Source organism: Sciurus carolinensis, chromosome 2, assembly GCF_902686445.1.
Source record: "Sciurus carolinensis chromosome 2, mSciCar1.2, whole genome shotgun sequence".
Taxonomy (NCBI): Eukaryota; Metazoa; Chordata; class Mammalia; order Rodentia; family Sciuridae; genus Sciurus; species Sciurus carolinensis.
The window spans coordinates 41245296-41267665 of NC_062214.1; the positions used below are offsets into that span (position 1 = coordinate 41245296).

General features: G+C 39.8%; 1 protein-coding gene across 4 annotated transcripts in view; it reads right to left on the reverse strand.

Moving 5' to 3' along the window:
- Window positions 1-22370, reverse strand: part of Kif16b (kinesin family member 16B) — a 315616-nt gene that overhangs the window by 96007 nt on the left and 197239 nt on the right. Inside the window, exons 18-24 of one of the 4 annotated variants that reach the window (XM_047540970.1) lie at window positions 17433-17465; window positions 17036-17089; window positions 14228-15565; window positions 10121-10273; window positions 7877-7973; window positions 7097-7147; window positions 5042-5775 (exon numbers count right to left, since the gene is read on the reverse strand). In XM_047540970.1, coding sequence (XP_047396926.1) covers window positions 5158-5775; window positions 7097-7147; window positions 7877-7973; window positions 10121-10273; window positions 14228-15565; window positions 17036-17089; window positions 17433-17465 — 2344 coding nt within the window. In that variant the 3' untranslated portion in view covers window positions 5042-5157. Of the gene's footprint in view, window positions 1-5041; window positions 5776-7096; window positions 7148-7876; window positions 7974-10120; window positions 10274-14227; window positions 15566-17035; window positions 17090-17432; window positions 17466-22370 lie in introns of those variants that run through there. The other 3 variants (XM_047540972.1, XM_047540971.1, XM_047540973.1) reach the window with 3 other exon arrangements.

Sequence of the window (22370 nt, forward strand, 5' to 3'; positions counted from 1 at the left end):
AGTGGAAAAAGAAAATGAGCCTTTTTGGTATGCCACTTGAAGTTGGAGTGTTGTTTGTTACTCAGCAATAGCTGACTGATAGAACATTTGTTACAACAGAAGTTTTGAGGAATGAGGTGTCTAGGTTACATACTGGAGATTAACTACATTAACAAAATGACCTCATCAGAAAGTGGCCCATTCAATAACACTGCCTATCAAAGAAGTATGGATAAAAAATTCAAATCTATTTAACATATAAAGATTTAAATTATCTGGGAAAAGGATAATTAAAATTACTGTAATTATTACTGCTGGAAGACTTAAGGGTTCTCTTCCAACAGACAGCATGCACATTTTTAAAGAAATGAAATTGGGGAGATAAACTGTTTTGAAATGTTTTTTCAACAAATTCTAACTAAATTCACCCTGCCAACCATAAGTCTGTGAAACAGGCAGCTGTTAGCAAAATGGGTTTTAATCAAACTCAGATGAAATCACCATTTCAAAAGTTCTCAAAGAGGTATTGTCTGGAATGTATCAAAAAGTCCCACAATGCAAATGTTTATGACTATAGTACAACAGTGCAAGTGCAACACAACCAAGTATACATGAACCTATTACTTCCTGATTCAGAAACTCCTTACAACTGAGATGTTACATTATTGAATACCTAGACTTACACCTGCTCCACTACAGAGTGTCTTGGGTATAGAACTTCTGAACAATGAGCCAGAAGGAGGTTGTTATGACTGAAGTCATGGTAGATAATGGTAAAAACAACTCCACCATTTTCTATAGGCATTACAACAATCTTAATACTTACTTCACAGATAGTTAATCAAACTCATTCCCAAGGACCATATTTTATCTTAAGGTACAAAGTATGACTAGGTGAGAAATGTGACATATAAAATTTGAATGCCGTAGGCTGCTTCTATTATGTAGTGAGATTCCCACTGTAGCCTACTTGGATCATAAAGCAGACTGAAAAAGCCATAATGAATAATACAAGCTTAGGTAATGCTCATATTTGCTGCATGCTCCATCTATGAAAAATAATAAAGATCCCTATTTCTAACATGGTAGAATTATGCTTTTGTACCTGTGAGGACAAGCGAGTCTGGTTTGTTTAATATTTAACACACTTTGTAAAAATGATGTATTACTTATGTTATTGCTACCTTTTTTCCAATTGTTAGCCCTCTGCTGGCATTTTAAATTCTATTCTGTTTTTAATGATCATTAATTCTGGTTTTCTTTTCAAGTATATATAAGAAATTATGGAGTGGAACAATTTAAGACAAGGTAATGGAAAATAAATTAGCTAAGAAAAGTGAAAAAACATATGAAAATAAATTAGTAGAAATAGTGTTGGTATTAAAAGGCATTATGATAAGTTTAAAAATTTTTTCCAAGATAGAAAAAGACCAGTCAAAATAGTGATGAATCAGTGATTTTAATTTAAAGAATGTCATTGTTTTGGTCAGGTTTTGCATTACTATGAACAAAATACCTAACAAAAAAATTAGAGGAGGATAAGTTTATGTGGGGCTCAATTTCTGAGGTCCATAGACTGCAGACTCCATTGCTCTGGGTCCAAGGTGAGGCAGAACACCATGGCAGAAGGGCCCAGTGAAGGAAAGTTGTTCAGCTCATGGTGGGGCCAGGAAGCAGAAGGAGCAGGGGTATAAGAGAGGTCACAGGGAAGATGCACCCATCTAGGGCACACCCCCTAGGGCCCTCTTACATCCCACCAGCCTACAGTTACCACCAAGTCAATTCATTCAAAGTAGGATTGACTGATTAGGTCATAGCTTTCCTAATCTAATCACTTCATCTCTGAATATTCCTGCATTAATAGAAGGTTTTGGGGACACCTCATATCCAAGCCATAACATCTGTACATAAAGGTAAAAGCCTTCAGGTGCAAGGCAATAAGGTATGAATGTATGGAAGAAGGGTACTTTGGAAATGACAAAGTTCACCTAAAAACAAGATAATACAATTGACTCAAAACCAAAAAGCCTCCACTGGTTTAGAGTAAACAAAGCTGTGGCACCAGTCTGTGGAACATAGCACATTCTTCAACCAATTGTCTGTGTTGTCCTGTTCACTTCCCCAGAGACGGGGTGGAGGAAAATAGGTGAAAACATAGAATCAGCTGAGTAAGTTGTTATTAGCTCTGATGACAGGAGGGAAGCTGTGCATTTCCTGGTCTCATGGGGATGGTAAATTTCAGAGTGGGTTAAATTTTGGCTCTGTCCTTATCATCAATTAGTAATAGGAATAAAGAAAAGGACTACATTCATGTTGCACACTACCCAAAGATTTGACCAGAATAGAAACTGTACCTTGTGTGTCAGGGCTAAAATGAGTGGGTGAATGGAATCACTGATCCACTCAACAGTGGACCACACTGAAGAGTAGCTACCATGGCTGAACGTGATCCCAGCTGAGAATGGAAGGAGACTAGATGAAGCAAAAGAGGCAGAGCTCCTCCTTTCTGAGGCTCTGGAATTTAGCAGAACACATACCTAAGAGACAGGAGAACAATGACCAAGCAACTAGAGTCAGATGAAATAAAAAATAAATATAGGAGGTGTTACCTGGTTGCTTATAGTACGGCTGAATTCTATAGACACAAATTGTTGCTCAGAGGAGAGAGAGAGATCTTGTAGGGCAGAGCTGTGAGCCTCTGAGAGAGGATGCTGACCACTGACCTGCTTAGTGGAAAGAAGATCCACCTCAGGCAGATAAAGATGTGAACTCGCCTCAGGCCAGTAGAACACCTCTTTCAAAGACAAATGATGTGTTTGGTGAGAGGCAAAGAGGGAGAAAAGTCAGGGAAAAGGGGTGAATGCACTTTGGAGGCAACCATATGTTTATCTGACAAGATAGCAGAAAGAAGCCATTAGAAAAAGCTAGGCTCTAAGATGACAAGTCTTTCTAGGACAGAAATACAGAAGTTCAGAGAAAGAAGTAGAATGTGATAGAAGTTGGGGTTGGGGACTAGGCGAAGAGTACTAAAAAATACTGACAAGTCAGGAACTGAAATCATACTGGTTGAAAGGGAATAGTCAAGAAGTACGAAAGAAGACAGGAAAAGGCAATTAGCTGGAGAAGACAACAGTGTAGGACAGGCACTGCTGTCTCCTCCATGCAACTGCAGTGATGGGAGGACATCTGAAATCCCAGGTCCTTATAGGAAGCTCAGTGTAGCACTAAAGTGTTCTGCCACATCACTGTCCTAATCATGGCTGGAATGGAGGCTGTCAATGAAGGTCACTGCCAGACTGGGCACTTTTTCAGGCAGCACAAATTAGCCTGCCGGAAGCCAGCAGGCCTAGACAGATTCCAGTGCAACAGACTATAAATCAACATGAAGCCAAACAATCAGAAATGCTTTAATCATCTGACAAATGATGAGACAGACCCAAATTTATACACTTGAGTTTCAAGAAAATGAAGCAGGTGATCATAAAGATATTTTATCAATCCTCTGCTATCAGGTATTTTCATTTTACTGTAGATATTTCAAATATTTAGAGTTTCAACTCTGGAGGTCTGCTTTTTTTCCAATTCCAATTTGATTAGTTACACTGACATTTTGTTATTTCCTTCATTGTTTTCCTTTTATTAAAAATCTAAAAATCATGTACTGCATCTTTGAAAGTCTCCTTCCTAGAGTCTTGTCAAATGTGAGATTAACCGAAGAGCCTCATCTTGAGAAATGAGTCAGTTTCCAGACCTCAGGTGTGCCAAGCTGACTACCCTGAAGATGCAATGGGGTCATGAACAACTGGACACTTGGGTCTTCTTGCAGGGGTACAGAAGGGCTATTTCCTGAATCTGACAAAAGCCTGAGTTTTTGTAAGAAGACAAGTTTTACTGTTAATAAATTTTTCTTCTCTGGAACAACAACACACCTGAATTCACTTAAAGCACAGCATCTGATCACATCAAATTGTGTATGTGGAGGAAATGTGTTCAGAGATGGTGTATGTGGATAAAACACACGATCTTCCCTCATAAGCGCAATGTGGGTATTTAGAAGGACAAGTGACTGACACTGGTCATAGCTGGGCTCACCCTCAACCCTGACAGTCGTGTAAAGCAGTAATTGAACCTCTGCCAGAGAAAGGATATTGACTCCCACATTTCCATGAAGAAAGTGAATTATGTCAACCAAGGTAGTCTGGAATCTGGATGACAACTGAACTCCATTTGCCAAAACTATGTCAGGGATATCTGCTTTCCAATCCAGAGAAAGCTGAACCAGATCCTGGTGGAGCAAAGGATGCTTCACAAAGGCAGCAGCTTCAGACTCTGAAATCAGGACACACAGGAGGTCCTGGCATAGTTGTTGAGAGAGGTTTTTGTTGTAAGTGAACACAGAGAGCAGAAGAACCTGCGTGGATCCCAGGAATCGAATGCTTTGCCCACCAAAGCCGATCTGAATTTCTTGTAGTTCAGAAAGTGGTAGAGCATGAAAAATGCTCATTGAGCCTGAGTGCTTATCTGACAGAATCAAAGAGTATAAAGTTGACTGAAGGAGGAGCAGGCATGCTGGCTGGGGGTCAGGTTCTGTGCAGTTAGCCACAGCAAGCCAGTAAATGCCTTTGATGTCCTTCATGTCACCCACAGGTTTTGGCAGAGAACAAATCACTACCTCAAGAAAGTCTTTTAAAGATTGCTCTTAAAATTTCAGCATTTGGTCTGGGAATTGCACAAGGGTCTGCTTAAATGCAGAGCTCTTTCTAGCATCTTCAGAGTTAAGGGAGACAACTGAACTTGGCGAGGAACCTGGTAAAGCTGCAGATGTGAGGGTGGAGGCCATGTAAGGCTCTGCGCTCTCTGCTGGCCTCAGGCTCCCTGCTTCTTTGTTGCTGCTGCTGCTGCCAACCTGAGCTTCAGGAAAACAATGAGATCCTGATGGCACCACGTGGGACTTCAAGGGCACATCCAGGGGCAAGAGCTTCAGAAATGGCAGGGTTCTGATGAATGCTGTCATGTGGGAGGTGAGCCTACTTGGGTCACACAGAGTCCCCACATGCTTGGCTTGGTGAATCATCTTTGTGCCAGCCTGTAGCAGGTGACTGCTGGTATCTTTGTAAAGAGTTGAGAACTTGTGGTAAAAATATCTCAGCCTGTTGTTTCCTTCTGTCCTGATATTTATCAGTGATGCTGGAGAGCTATTCTTTTCAGCAGCTCTTTCTCATCTTGCTGCTCGCAACAAAACTTGGGGGCCACTGCGCTCTGAGGAGCACTGCCAGATGTGCTTTCTTCACGAGAAACACTTTCAGAGAGGACAAAGCAGAGCACCCTGCTTTGCATGGCCTGCTTGCTTCCACGATTTATAGACACTTGCTGGAACTTACGTTGCAGCAATGTCCAGTTGGACTCAATCCCCAAGCTGTGTTCACCTTTGTGAGTCATTAGCTCGCTGAAATAATCTGACTTACTCTGAAAATCTTCTCCATGATTGGTTTCATTTTCCTTTAGGAAAGAGATCTCAGGTAGATGAAAACATTTTGGTTCAAGATGACCAGAATACTCAGGACAACAATATTTGTAACTCCTATTCTGTAGCTCCTTGAGTACTGAGGACTGATCCCTTCTCTTTTGTGACACTGAGGAGGAAGCTCTAAAGCCTGAGATGCTCTGTGGCATGGGATGACTCCAGTGACTGCTCTGATCCTCCACCCTTCTCTCTTCTCTAATGATGCTAGAATTATCAGTGGCATCTTTGGGCAGAAGTGGGACAAGACACTGGGTGGGCCAAAACCGACTTTTCTGTTCAAGATGTTAAAAAAAAAAGTTGAATGGGGATGTGATTCTTTTGCACATGATGATTCCTATAGTCATTAGTTTCATTGGGTGTATTGATTCAGAGTTTAAGTAGAAAGCCTAAGTGAGTTGTATTGACTGATATAATTAAAGGAGAGATGATCTAATTTATACATAGCACATCATTTTCCATATTTATTATTTCATAAATCACCAAGTATTTTGATACAAGCACACTGTACAGGATTGAGTCACAGTATCCATTCCTTGGTCTAACATTTCATTTTTTTCTAAAGCAAATCCCAAGATCTTTATTCAATGTTTAAAAGGTCATTTATAGTTGTGAAAATAAATGTGAGACCATATGTCCAAAATGTAAAAATATTAGGGCATACTTAATGAGAATTAGAGGGCAAGACCAAAAGTAATTCACAAGTATTCCAACTCAGGTCTGATTTCTCTCTTTGGTCCATTTCATGAGAACATTGTGTGCTTCCTGGCTAGGTCAGCATTACTGCTATCAGCAAGCCATTGCCACGGGAGGCTTATAGCACACCTGCTCTGTGCCAGGCACCATGGACACAAAGAAATGAAGGCCGACATTTTGCTCTGCCTAGGGTTCCCTAATAAAGAGAATGGGTATCCAGAGGAGGATAATGTCATTCCTGAGTGGCTGGCAGGAGGGGGTGGCCATGGCCACATTCACCTTCTTGCTCTCCATTCAGTAATGCATGTAAATATTCAGGAAGATTTCTATCACCTAGCAGTTTTGTGTGTGTGCGTGTGTGTGTCTGTGTGTGTATGTTTATGGGAAAATGTGAAGGACATGCCCTTTAGGGGAAGAAAATACAAGTAAAATCTTACAAATTGTATGCCCCCAAAAAACATTAGTTTGATAATCCACAGGGGAAATAAGCTAATCAATCAAGAGTATTTCCTTTGTGCTACTGCCAACTTATAGTCTACAAAATGAACAGGGTTTTTAAAACATTGAGAAGTACTCAGTTTCAATTCCAAACCCCGTATCTGATCCTGATTATATAATTCTCCCTTTTAAATGCAGACCAAGGGAAAGGATACTGTTACGAATGAAAAACTGGGCAAAGTTCCACCAAATCTATGTGCTGTTCAAAAAAGTCAAAGTGGTTTTCAACCTGCAGGATTCCGTTTAATTTTAAGTCCATATAATAGCTTGCCTTCCCTATTAGCCATTAATCTCACTGGGACTTCAAAATTCTAATTATGCAACTAAACATTAAGAAAATTTAATCACACGAGCATGCCATAATTTAAGGCGACCCTATCAATCTGAAAAATCATTACCTACCTCATATTTTAGTTTACGTTGAATGGTGCCATTGTGAAGTTTCTCATTATCCTGAAAAGAAAATAAAAAGCCCTCTATATTAAATTATATCATGTTCACAGAGGGGAGAAAAACTGATTTGATTAGAAGTATTTACGGGAACAAAATTCTATAGAAACAAACTTGTCATTCAGCAATGACAACCCTTTAACAAAATTTATATTCTGAAGATAAACATGACTGTATTGATCCTTCTGCCTGAAAAAGAACTGAACGTAAATGATTCAATAATCTTAAACTTCTGTTACTGAAAGCAAGGTTTCCTTAGGATATTTCTTAATTTGCAGGTTAGAAATGAATTGTCTTTATTTTGATAAAAATCATCTTGTTGCAAATACCTTTCTTCTCAAGGGGAAAACTATATTTCTACTTGAATAATTTACAAAGTAAATGAAATACTTATGGAAATAGGTTGCATTTGGGAGAAAACAGAAAAATGTTATATCCAGAATGTTTATAAATCAAAGAAAGCAAATAAATCATTTTAGGAAACTTTATATTTACCTAATAAGGATTTTCTAAGAATCACAAAATTGCTAAATAAAATTACTTGAAATAAAATGAATTTTAAACTGTTAGGGTCCATCTAAGTAGTATTTAGTTTTTGGAACATTTGATATCTGGATTTTCTCTTTAGAAGAAGTCATAAAAGACCCCACCACCATCACTGCTACCACTTGTTAATTCACAAGGGTCATCTTGAGAAATGGAAGACCATGTTACTTAGCTCCTTCAGCTCACCTTGGTCATATCTACAGATGTGTTGTTGGCATCACCAATAGCACGGTGCAAATCCTGAAGACGTCTTTGGACTTCTTCTTCAATATAAGCATTGATCCTGAAACCCATAGAGTCAGGACAAATATGAATGCTTCTAACCACACAAAATTGCTATATGTTTCTTTACTAAGCCCCAAACAACAGGGAGTTTTCCCATTCTAACTGCTGAACATAAAATTGACTTGAGACCTCATACAGTTTTCTTCTTTCCAAGAAATCTAGAGCCATGTGTCCATTATTTTTTTTCCCCCCAATGAGAAAGAACTGGACAAATAACAGAGCATTGAGGCTGGAAACAAGACTAAGTGACCCCATCCACGTCTTTTCTGATTTCCTTAGAAGAAACCTGCTGCAGGGTGGGGGAAAACATCACAGTTTCTGACTTCAGGGACTGTGTCGTCTCAATTCATTCCTAAGGCAGAACAACGGGTTTCCTTACAAAGAACAGATGATAATTATTTCTCAAGCACGAGGTCACTTAAAAGGATTACAAAAAAACAACAACAAAAAAGAGGACAAAAGTTCTGTACATCTTTGCTATTCAGCAACCATATACAAGACAAGCAATGCCTGGCATTCTTGCATTATTTCTGGTCTGTCTTGTCTCTCCAGATGGGTTATCTGGATCTGTCCAGCAAGGTTATCTTAAGGTATTTTAAAGGTCTTCACCTCCCCAAATGCCCCAAACAGGGCCAAGACAGAGCGGAAGCCACAAATGGTTGACCTTTGAAGAGGCTGCCAAGTCATATCTGGTGTTCCACAGAATGTAGGAGAAGTTGTATTACTTAATATAACCATCAGCTTTAATCATCTTAGTGGATAGCTCACTCTGGTCAGAATTTAAGTCATTCAACCCAAAAGGACCAGAGAGTAGGGAATTTCAGTCATATCAAAAGTCTTTCCAGTAGATCAGTTGTAGGTCCATCTCTTCCAAAACTACAGACACTAATTAGAAGAATGTTTTTAAAAAATTAAATGGTTTCAGTTGGACATAGTGGTGCACACCTAAAACCCCAGTGCCTTGGGAGGCTGAGGCAGGTGGTCACATGTTCAAGGCCAACCTCAGAGACTTTGTGAGACTGTTATTTCAAAATAAAACATAAAAAGGCTTAGGAATGTAGTTCAATGATGGAGCACACTGGGTTCAATCTCCTATGCCACAAGAAAAAAAATTAAATAATTTCCATATTTACATCTTGGCACATTTGCTAAATAAATTTACCTTGCTTTTGTGTTTCTAAAAATATACATAATTCCATCAATATTTCTGTACTACTGCTCAAGAGAGAAAGAATTTTCTAAAATGCTGGGTGAAAAGATTAATATTTTAGACAGAACAGCCCAAATAAAGTACAGTATTTACCTTTCAGCATTGAAAACAAAATCACTTGCAACTGAACATGAGCCAAGGGTATTCACAAATTATCTCCCCTGATCTTCACTAAAATTTTAAACTAGCCCCACAGGGGACAAGGGACAACAGACCTAGATAGAAGGGGCTATAGAAGCTCATGTCATTCTGAACACATTTTGATTTCCAAATACTTAACTCCTAATATCTAGGCCTCAGGACTACCCAGTTTGAAATGTCCCCACGATACAGATGGGGTGGAGGAAAATGATTGCTGCTTTCTTTTAGGCAAAGAATGATTAAGCTGATTTATCTGAGAGCTCCAAGCCACAGAGCAATTCACAATGCCACCTACATTGAAAGTCATTTTATTACAGTAACATCATATATTTATTATATTCATGGTCATTCCGAATATACTAGTACAGTTTTCATAATAAATTCCATCTAAGTATAATCAATACTTATATCAAGTAACAGCTAGCACAAGTCCTTCTCAGTGTAATTCAATTAATTCTATGTCTTTTCATTGTGGTCTTGCATCACTCTGTTCTAGATGAGATGGTTTCCCTGCACCTTTTAATTTACCTTCTCACACAAACCATCTGCATCAAGATGCCTTGGATCTGGCTGACCCATTCTTAGGTGTTGATTAAGTTCAAATATACTTCATCCCTACCCCCACCATTCAGGCATCAACTTGCAAAAGAGAGAACTTCGCATGCGCAAGTATTACTGTTGCCTTTGATAGACCCAGACCCCTCCATAGGCAAACTGTCCAAGGCTGGTACATGTTTCACTAAATCAAATAAAATCAAATTAAAGCATGGCATCATCAGTTTAATATTGAGTACCTGGCATCCATCAGGGGAGCCAGGTGAGATTTTTCAGCACTGGGTGGCAAGCTGAAAGCAGCAGCCTTCCTCTCCAGGGTCCCACGGTCAACTCTTTGAACAGTGTCTCCCTCACAAATCTTCTGCTTCAGTTGTTGGATTTCATGTTCTAACCTACAAAGATGGGAATCACATGAATTCGTTCATTAACAGAATTTATGGAGCATATTCCCTATAGTAGGATATTGTTTTAAAAACACCAGGGGATTCAGACAAAAACTCTATATGCAAAGAGCTTGACTTTCTAGTAGAAAAAGTGCTGCACACCTATAAGACAAGGTATGAGGTAAGATCAGTGCTGCCACGGGTATTCAAAAGTTGAAGAATCTGACCAATAAGGGCAAAGATATCTTGTACTGTTTTCCAAGCACATCCTTGGAGATAGCTGTGCAGAATTCTGATTCTTCTAATTCCTGCTTCAATGAGAGTTGGTTGTGGATTCTGTTGAATACTTCTCTTGACAAAGAAATTTATGCTTAAAGAGCTTTTACAAACTACCAATCTAGGAGGAAATTCATGGTCTGGCAGTTATAAATTGAGTTTTCAAAAGCCAGGGATAATGTGGGCATCTGGAAGTGATGGTGGAAGATATTCCAGGTACATAAAAAGCAACAAAAGCGAAGGAGCTATGCCATGAAAACCAACCACTTTAGTGAAGGCAGAGGGAGGGAGAAGAGAAAGAGGAGAAGAACCAACCTAGGAAAGCAGATTGAGTCCCATAAGAAATTAAAATAACCATGAATCATGGAACCAGAAAATTATTCTCCAGTGATAAGTGATACTTCTAATATGAGGTCAACTATGTGTAAGGCCATTCTTCTACTGACCTGGATATGCTTGAATCCAGGAACATCAGCCTACATGAGGGCCAAGCTGACTAGGAAATATGTCCCCAGGGAACATAAGACCCAGTCACTTTGTGAAGGTGGGCAAGTTATTTCACTCTAGATCGCAATTTCTTTATGGACCAAATGAGAGCCAACTAATCTTTCAATTCATTCAGCTCCAAAAATCAAATGCTAACACACCAGGATGCTGCCAGTCCTCTGATATCACCAGCAGCAACCTGACTGCTCTATCTTAAACATGAAAAGTCAAATTTTTAACTATCAGAGATGTGATCACAGGGTCACCAGGGGATACAGTCAAGGGTTCCATAGGAGGCAGTGCTCAGCTTAACTCAGGTTTTCATTTGTCTAGTGATTAGCAGGTACTTCCCGAGTATCAATTTGCGGGGCATATAGTATTTCCAAAGCAGGAGGGGAAAAGAATAAAAGAGTAATGTGAGGGGCCAGGTAGACAGCAAAGGATCAGGGAAGAGTATCAACAAGGTCTCAGAAATGGAAAGGAAAAAAAGCAGGTTGTACACAGGTAATTGGCAATGTTCACAGTTAAGAAGATGCCTGCTGGGGTTGTTCTGAGGCATTCTTCAAGACTGGGACAGTGGGAAAAACTCGACAGAGCGAAAGAGGTTCAAGTGGGGACCTACAGACAGAATGAAATGCATATGGGTGGCAAGAGACAAATAGAGCATCCTGAGAAAGACATCTCCTGGGAAGTGACCTGCCTGCATGGCAGCTACCTGGTCAGTAGAAAGACTAAAGGCTTTCATGCTGTCCACTCACTGTGTGAAGGTGGGGAAGTCATTTCACTCTGAATCTAAATTTCAATAGATAAGAGGGCAAGATAGCTAAAAGATGATTGGGAATTAGACCTAGACTCAAGTTGCCATCTGCCCCTTCCTGTGTGACACAAGTCCTCAGTGGCTACATAAACAATGCAGGTTCAATTTCCCTATCTGTTAACTGGGAATGATGGCCCATTCTTCATGAAGAGTAAATAACAATGCACATATGGCATTTAAAGCACAGTCTGAGTTAACACAGGATTATTATTCCTGGCTGGCAACATGAATATATTTATTATTATGAAAGGACTCTGATAAGAAAATATGATTAAATATGGGTATTAACAGTTTTCCTCTGTTGTCCCTGCTATGTCGATGGAGGGGTATTTCTAGTGGGGCTGCCTGATACATGTTATTGGGGCTGTCAGAATTAGCAGGTAGTGGAAAGAAGACAGTGAAAAAAATTAAACCTTGTGTATAAAGCACTGAGAAACCCATGGGAAAGCCAAGCTCAGTATACTATTGTCCAATCTGGTCCCACATGAATTTAATATTTCATACTTGTGGAATTTCACAAGGGCCAAGTCAGGCTACACAGCTAGTCCTGACTTAGCCATGAGAACTCACAGAGAAAATAAAACAAAATGGAAAGACCCACAGCAAGCTCTAGGAGCAGCACAGACAGAGCACAGAGTCCAGATTCACTGGTCTAAATTAGATCTTAGCAAAGTCTATTTCACCAAAACTCAGTGATGCTCAGGGCCTCATTTGTGTGACTTCTGAAAGAATGCTGATGCTGGGAAATCACTTCCATGAAAATCACAATCTTACTTCTACTCTTATAAAGAGGTAACACTAAATGGCTGGTTGACAAAAGCCAGCAACATTAAGCTAAAGGCTCAGGACTCATTCTTATTGCAAACTGCAGGATACAAATTGAGAGCGTACCCTCCACTACTTCAGATTTCCTGGGGCTGGAGCTTTGTCCAGCAATTTCATTTACATAACACACCTGCAATCATTTTCTTAAACCTCCAACCTATTTCTCTGAAATAATAGCGTTATGCTTTTTTATTGTTATTTTGTTGCTGTTTTGCCTAAAGGGATTACCAGAGAGTGGTTGTAAATATAATCCACAGTATAAACTGATCATTTGGATGGAAGTTGTTTTGACCTTTTCAGAAAAGATGATGGGCTACAGTAATATTTTTGTAAGTAGATCTAACTTTGTCATCAGCAAGTAAACCTATGCCTTTGCCAAATGAAAGCTGAAGTCTTAAGGCAGTAGACTACTTCTGTTGGAGCCCCTCTCAGAAAGTGACCTTGGGTAGGAGAGGGCTGTTCCAGGTCCTCTAACCTGGGCTTCAGTTAAGGTCTTAACTGCCCAAAGGGCCTGGAGGTAAAAGAAAATGCACAGACCTCTAATCTTGAGCAACCCCTTGTATAGGTCAGGACACTGAGGTCCAAAGATTAATGACTTTGCCCAGTGTCATCCAAGTCATCCAGGTAGGAAGGGCTGAGACAGGGTATGATGCCTCCCTGCAGGTCTCCAGACCAGGGAATGCTGTGCACCAAGTTGTCACAGGCCCTTCCAAAAGTCTTAGCATGCTGGAGTATCAACCTGTGTTCAGAATCAGCTAGTTTTGTTTCTTGGTTTGGTTGTTTTTTAATACAGAGTCCTGAGACCTCCTCTCAAATATTTTAATCATGAGGGGTGGAAGAAGTACTGGATTTTAGTTCTCCTCAGGTTGTGGGAATCAATACCTTAGATGCAATGCAGGAATTTTAGGGATGATGCTTTATTGTAACAAGTGCAAGCTGTGGGAGAAGATGTGATGCCATTACTGAGGAAGGGCAGGGGTGGGAACAGGGAAAGACATGAGGGGGAGGGAGGAAAGCAAAGAAAGAGGGAGAGAAGGAAACAGGGAATAAGGGGAGTGGAGAGGAAAGCAGGAAGGAAGGAGGGATGGAGGGAGGAAGAAGAGTAGGGAAAGAAAGAGTGCAGAAGGGAAAGAGGGGCAAAGGAAGGGAATGAAAGGGAGAGAAGACAGAGGGGGAAGGAGGAAGGAAAAACGGAGAGTGAGGGGCAGAGAGGGGAAAAGTAAAAGGGGAATCAAGGCAGTAGTTTTCTCAGCCTTTTGCACTTATCAAACTATTAAAGCATAAATGCCGTAGGTCAGAGGAACAATGGGAAAGGACTTTAATTACGATTTATTTAACTTTAGGTCGACTATTACAAAACAAGGATCCCACAGAGAAACAAAAGAATGTGTAAGGATATTTTTCTCAGTTTGATAAAAATAAGCATTTGCCCATGTATCAGAGAATATAATGTTTAAAAAAAATCACTTAATAAAAAAGACAGAAACTCCATGAGGAATAGAAAGCAAGAAATCATTTGGTGCCTATTGTAAGCCATGTTCTCCCTACCCTACTCTCACCTCTCCTGGTCCTTCTCCAGGGTCTCCTGCTGAGCTCCCAGGGCACTGGTGCTACTGTTGAAACTAGCAAGCTTCTGCCTCTGCTCTTCTGTCTCCAGGCCCAGGGTGGAGCGCCTCTGCAGTGCAGAGTGCCTTCTCTCCAGCCTGGCCACTGCACGTTCCAGTGCCTCTCTCTGCTGTTTCTCTCGTGATTCTAGAATCTCCTTTTCCTTCTTCCTCACTTTTTCTTCCTGTCGTGCCACATTGGCAGTGAATTCGAAGGTGGCCTGGAGCTGCTGTAGCTGGCTTGCGCTGACTCGGTATTGCAGGAGCTGCTCTTCTTTTTCTTCCATTTCTTTTTCTACTTGATAAAGAGTGTTGTCTAAGCCCAGAGGACCTCTGTCAAGGATTTCAAGCGTTCTCTGCTTTTCTTCCAACAGAGCTGGCAAATGAGTTTGCAGGAGGTACTGTAGCTGGCGTTCTTTATACTGCAGCCTGTACTCTGCTGGCTTTATTTTCTCTAAATCTCGAGCCACATGTGAGACACTTGTGACGCTAGCATCATTTTTTGCTAACCACTTAGATTCCTCCTCGTTTTCACACTTTAAACGCTGGAGGGTTTCCTGCTCTTCTAGGACTTCTTTTCTCAGGAGATCTTTCTGCTGGAGTAGGTCTTTCTCCAAGTTAGCTAATTTGACAAGCTGCCTTTTCTTGAACTCCAAGAAACGTAGGTGAGCTTTTTCCAGCTCACCATCTTCCTCATCCCCTCCTGCCTGGGCCTCCCTGGCCCTCAGGAGGGCTTCCCTGATGTCTTCCAGGTCCCTCTTCTCCTCCTCTGCCCGCTGGACCTCGCTGCATCGCAGCAATGGAACCATCTCTTGTTTCTCTCGAAGCTGCTCCTCCAGGTGGGTAACGAGCAGTACTTGCTCCTTCTCCTGCTCTTCCAGTCTCCTTTTCTCCAGCTCCAGCTTTGCACGCTGTTCATCTTTTTCCCGCTGGAGCCGGTCCAGCTCTTGGAATATCTGAATCTTCTCAGCCTGCTCACTGTTGTTGAGTTCTTGGAGCCAACGGAGCTCCTCTTTGACACGCAGAAAGCTTTCTTCCTCTTGTCTCTTCTTCTGCAGCTCAATTTCCTGCTGCTCCCTTAGCCTCTCCTCCTCAAACTTTTCCTTCTCTGCTAGCAAATCCTTGAGCTTGTTCTCAATGTGGAAGCTGCGGCGTTTGAGGCTCTCCTCCTGCTTGCGGATTTGGCGCTGCACAATTTCTGTCTCCTTGCGCTGGGTCTCCACCTCCTGCTGCATCCGCTCCAGCTCTGCCTTATCTGACTTCTGCTTTTCCTCCATTTCTTCTATGAGTTTCCTACAGTGCAAACATTGACTGATCATTATTTGATCTCTATGTTCAAATGTTGTTCTAACTTTTCCCTAACTGGAATGTTCTGGAAAATGCATATGCAACACAAAGCCAAATCCCTCATTAAAATAAAACAGGAGAAAGTTCTCTCCTTTCAAATTTTCAACAGCATATCATCTGCCTGACATATCTGCCTGGTCTCCTGAAGTAGCCTGATATAATTTCTTTATGGAGCTTAGAATCATAATATGCTACACACGATGTAATTAAAAAAGCCCCCTGAGCTCAAAGAGAAAGCACCATGTCCAATTTAAATTTAAATGTGAATAATTTTATTCAGTCCAATGACTATAACTTAACAGACATTCAGTAACAAGATGACATTAAAATGCTTATGCTGTCTTTAACTATTTAGATTCAAATATCAAAGTCAAGATAATAATTCATTGTCTCATCTCAAATAACTATCTGTTACTTAGCATTTAATCACTAGTTTAGGATAAACAGTGATCATCAAATGGCTCCAAATATTTGCTTAATAATGTATAACACTGAAAATAACTGGAGTTTCCATTAGAACACTGAAATGCACAGTTTTAGGGGTTATACATTGTGTTTTCTCTTGGAGTGCAAAATCCTCACTGGGTGTTAAGTCAGGTTTTGGGAGGTTGGCATGGCTTACAAAGCAAGGACACAGAATAAGAGCATGGCCTGCATTTCTTGTCTCACCAAACATCTCCCCTGTATGTTGCTGGAAACTAAACTGATTAATTTGTAACATTTACACTCCAGATTCTAGAAAATAAATGCCTAGTTTGCAGATTCCCTATGGTCTTAGCTTCTATTCCAATATTTATCTACTTCTTGGCTTGTTAAATAGGACAAGAAAAAAAAAAAAAAAGGAGAAAATACAGTTTTATCAACAAAGACTATTCCAGAGCATATAAACGACTTATCAAATCAATCAAATAGCCAGAAACACACATCCCTGGTCATATCCCACAAAAGAAAAGTGAGCAAAAAAGGCAAATTATAGACAGGAAAATACAAAGAGACAAACAATATAAGGAAAGAGTGTGTAAAATGGAGAAGTAACAAGAAAGTTTTGATGTTGCATTCATTAATTCTTTCATTCTTCCAGTTTTTAAAAAATAAAAATAATAATTAAAAAAAACTCAAGGAAGACCTTTGAGAGAAGACACATTTTTGAGTTAAGCTGAAACAAATATATATTTGGTGTACTAAACTGGTGTATTAAATCTGCTTTCTGATTCTATTCCCCTTTCTCACAAGTATTTGAAGATGAACTGTTTAAAAAAATTAAACACAAAGTAATCTCAACCAATTAAAAAGAAATCACTTACAGTCATTAGACATGTAAATGACAAAGACCAAGAGAGAGGTGCTGAAACAGGCACATAGGAAGTCAGTGCAGGAGGTGAACACAGAGCAGAATTCAAACCCAGCACACCTTACCTTTTACTTTCTAATTTTTCAAGTTCTTCACGCTGTTGCCGCTCAAATTCAAGTCTAATAACATCAAATAAAAATAAAGTCACTTTTCTGAAAGCAGTTTTCTCTCTCTTTACAGAGTTACATAATACAGAGAGCATCAATTTTCCAAGTATTAATTTGAATTACCACGGATTAGCAAGTTTAAAACACATTCTTTGCTCTATGACTATGATTAGAAATTAGATGTACTTTTGGGTGCTTGAACGCTGTCTGAAGAGAACAGATTTGACTTAAAGAAAAACAAATGAAGCACCTCTGCATTTGAAAAGGCAGAATTAAATGCAATTTATAAGTGATAAGCAAGTCTACTCTATGCAACTAAGTCACTGATGAGTATGTAAAAATGGAGAATCTCTACCTTAGACAGATGGGTCCTTTTATGGGGAAAAGACTGCCAGGGAGGTAGAGAAAGAGAGAGCACAGACATCAATTAAGAAAATTTAGCAGGAGGAAACATCAGGAGAAAAGCAGTAAGTCACTTTTAAAGACAACAGCCATGCACAAATTGAAATGACTTCTTATAAATATTCTACTTCCCGATAATTTTATAAAGCAGCAAACACTCCAAATAGTTCACAGTTATATTCTGTACACTTCTCATGTTAATCATAGTACTGATAATAACTGAGTAGCAATAAAAATTGTGAATAGCAGTCATATTTTTACTATTTCATAGATAGTTATAGGACATAAAGGTTCATCAAGATTCTCCTATAATTAGTAGTTAGATGATATAGGAGTTACTGGCGATTAAGAGATTGTTAAAAAATTCACACTGTGGTAGAAAAATAAAGCAAGGTAGGTTGTTGGGAATTTTAAAACTTACTAAAATATTTATAGCACAGGTTGATTTCTCAAATATTAATTATTGTGAGTTTTCACTATTACTATTTAACAGCATGAACTATTAATTCTTAAACTTACACATTTTCTTGTTATAGTAGGTAGCAGAGAGATACAGGTGAAAAGATGAACTATGGAAAGATTCACTATAAATTGTGTTCCTCCGATAATGTGCAAATCCAGATCGGCAACAGAGTTACTTTTACAACAATCAAATGTTTCAAATAGATCTCTTTGCAATTTAACTTGGGCTGTTTTTGAGAGCAAGATACCTGACTGCTTTTGTAAGTAGAATGGAATTATTTTTGACTTAGTAGGTACTGTGCTAGTTTACACATTACACATTATGTCTTCCCAGGAAACCTTAGGGGACGAGAACATGTCCATTTTACAGAAGAATCCAAAGCTCAGATATTTTAAAGAACCTGTTCAAAGTCATAGTGGTAATATGTGAGGAGTTAGGATTTGAACCCATCACACCATGCTTCCAAAACACCCTCTATTAACTCATTTTATGAGCAGTGCTCAATTTCATGATATAAAATATACACAGTAGCTGGGCACAGTGGTACACGCCTGTAATCCCAGCAATTCAGGAGGTGGAAGCAGGAGGATCTCAATTTTGAAGCTAGCCTCAGCAACTTAGTGAGACATAAAGTAACTTAGTGAGACCCTGTCTGAAAATAAAAAATAAGAAGGGTTAGGGATATAGATCATTGTCTGTAAAGTGCTCCTGGGTTTAATGTCTAGTACCAAAACCAAACAAATGAATGAACAAAACACTAAACCCTTCTTTGAAACTTGGTAGAGTCATATTTATCCTACTATCACAAGAAGATAATCTGCAGCTTACTATAGATATTGCCATACAAAATAAGTCAGTCATATATATATATGTATGTATATATATATATATATATATATATATATATATGTATATATATAAAGCATTTGTCAACCATGGAGCCCAGTCTAAATTTCATTATATTACAGGGTTTTATTAAAATTAAAATATGATCATTGTCTTTTATTTAACAACAAACAGAACCTTGATCAACATTTTCAGTTTAGTCCTTCTGGATATATTTACCTAGCAAAAAAGTATTACTGGACAAAATACTTTTAAAAACTGGAAAATTTCCCTAATGCAATTACCTTTATTCTTGATTTTTATTTTCTGTGAACAATAGCCTATCAATAGACATTGCTTTGACAATGTCATATGTAGGTGGCACTAGGCAAATGTTACTTTAAGACATGAGAGTGTGGATGAAAATCTGCCATCTGAGTATTATTTCCAAAATGCATGTACTGTGATTGACACTCCAAATATGACCTTGGAAGGTTAACACATTCACCACCCTTATCTTATAAAGCAGGAAACTGAGGCTTAGAGGACATGGGGAGCAGAGTCCAAGTTTGCTACTAAACCAGTGCTGCAAAACACTACAACTCTTGCTAAGGAGCAGCATGGCCTCAAAGAGGTCATAAAATCCGAGTTATAATAGTGAATGTGACATTTTAACTGAGCACCTACTTTGAAGTATTAGGCAATGTGGAAAGCAAGAGGATATAGTTTGTAAGAGAGATATGGCCTCCGGCCTGGTCTATGACAATCTGTATGTCACATGCATAGACAAGACTGATCCCAGAATCTGGTGGGGCCTAGAATCAAGGCAAGCTCCCTGCTCCTAGGTATTACCTGTGCCATTTTTTTCTCTTTCATGATATGGGAACTCAAGAAATTCTCAATAAAACCAGATTTTGGTTTGCTATGGGAGAAGTAGAAAGAAATGAAGCTGAACAAATCAATAGAAGTCAATCAGGAAAGTGCACTGGAAGTTATATTAAAGATTTTGATCTTGACCCTAAGATGGTAGCAGAAAAGTATCCTTGAACAGGGTTGTTGAAGAACACATACCCTATGGAAGGTAGCAATTTGGGAATTCATGAGACAAATGAGGAAAACTTATAGTAACATAATAACTTAGGAGACTTCTATGAAGACAGGATCCAAATAAACTAGAATAAAGAAATGAACAAAGATTTTGATATTTTGGAGGTTAAGCTGACAAAATTTGATGACTGGTTGAATTTTGGTAGGGATGGTGACAAAAAAGAGAGTCAAAGATGAGCCTCAGGTTACTGGCCTGGATTCAGAAAGTTTGAGAAAGAGGAACATAACTGCCAAGAGGCTGAGCTAAGAGGTTGGCAGATCTTAGTACAAATTCCAGTGGTTGTGAGACCACACATGAGTTACTTAATCTCAGATGCTTCATTTTCATAGAATTTTAAGGAAAGAACAGATCCTGCCTCAGAGGGTTGTGGCCAGGATCAAGTAAGAGGACACGTGGAAAATATCTGTAGGCACCTGTGCATATTAGGTGCTCTGGGTCACCATCATGCGACAGTCCACTCTCAATGTTATAGTAAACTGAGGCAGGGAGGAACACTGGGGAAGGAGGGTGTGTGTGCTGGGGTGGGGGCAAGCAGTGTAGCATGAGTAGTAGTTATGCTAGTACTTGGGGTAGAAGAACCCAGGACAGTGGGTAATGCCCACTGAAGCTACCAACCAATTCCCTTCATAGTGGGCACTGCTCTAAGTACTTAAGACTTAATTCCCACAATGACCCTATTCTGCCTTCAGGAAGATAAGCTCAGAATAACATGTTCAATTCAATAATTCCTGAGGGTCATCCAAACTGAGATGTCCAGCAGGCAATGGAAGACCAACAAAGAGTTGTTTGCTCCTCAGGCCCTTATTAAGGATGGGGATACAGACCTTGAATTTGCCAGAGCGCAGTCAGCAATAGAAGTTGCAAGAGGGGTTGCTATTACCCAGAACACATGGCAGAATGAGAATAAAGAAGCTTAGTGCAAAGTCAGAAAGATCACACACACTGTAGAGAGAGGCAGAGAAGTCTGGGCCCTCAAATGAGGCTAGAGGTGAGCAGTCAAGAGAGACACAGAGATCAGGCAAGAGGAGACCCATGATAGCACAGGCAAGAGGATACTTCCAAAAAGAAAAGAAACCAGTGGTATCAAACAATTCAGGAACATCAAGTAAGATAGAACCCAGGAGCACCCCTTGAATTTAGCAACATAGAGGTCACTGGTAACCCTGAAGCAACCTTTGTCAGGTTAGGGTAGACAGAAGTGGGCTGAGGAGTGAAGTGGAAGAATATGGAGGTCATGAGTATAAATGTGGTAGAGATTTTTCTCAGTGATTTTACTGAAAAAAGGGATGTAGTAATTTTAGGAAGATGGATGTTCACTTTAACAGATGAAAGAAACTTGTGTCTGATCCTGGAATAAATAAGCTGCGGGGGTGGGGGGAGAGGAAGAGAGAAAGAATGGATGGAAAAAACTGGGAGGAGGCTAAAAATATCTGATGGTCAGAGGTTTCCAAGAAGTGGGCGAAGATAAGAAGATTAACGGCTATGGGCAAGGGCTTTGGAATTTGTTTGAGTCAGATCAAATCCTGGCTCCTATGTGACCATGGGAATATCTCTCAACCTTTCTAAGCCTGTTTCCTCACCTACAGATGGACTAGGAGAGAGGATCCAAGAGAAGTATACATGAACACTAAGCAGTTAATAAATGTTAACTATTATTCCCATAGGATTCATAGTAGAGGTAGGAAAGTTACTATGAGAAGGCAAAAGGGTGTTCTGTCACTGGGACAGGAAGAGACAGGGATAGGAGAAATGTAAAGCAGACATGGGATTTGAGGGTGTTGTTCTCTTAGAAAGTCTGTATTCTCTGTGAGCTCAGAAACAAGGTCCTCAGAGTGAAGAGATATGGTGGTGGAGTTAAAGGTGTAAGGGTCAAGGATACTATTTATAATAGTTGATAGGGCCACAGACAAGAGAACTGATACCAAAAAATGGGTGAAAACAGGGCTGGCTGGGCATCATTCAAGCTTTGAGATATGGCAGAGAAAGTTCAATGGTTCCAGAAGTGAGAGCCTGGGAAGCCCATCGGAGGGTTTGGAAAGAGGATGGCCCAAGTTTTGGCAGAAGGACTTGATTTAATATTAAACAGAAAACTAAATGAGGACAAGACAAGTCTTAAAGGAAAGAGCAGGAAATCAAAGACATCTCCTGAATGATGAGTACTATCTAAGAAAACTGGTTGCAGGATGGATAATCCAAACTTAGAAAGATGGTGAAAGACTTTGGAGGAACGATCTAGAAGGAGAGGCAAAGAGTGGGACAAGCAGATGCCACACAAACAGATAAGAAGTGCTCCACAGGGCACAGGAAGCAGATGGGAGCAGCTGGGAGGAACCTAAAAGTCACTGGCTTTCCTCAGGGGACACTTTCATTTTAGAACATGGTGAGGGAGATGGAGAAGGGGAGAGACTTGGATTTAAAGCAACTATCAAGTACAGGTATGGCCCCTCCCTCCTGAAGGGTAGAATCTATTGAAATGCAAAATCCTCAGTTCAGAA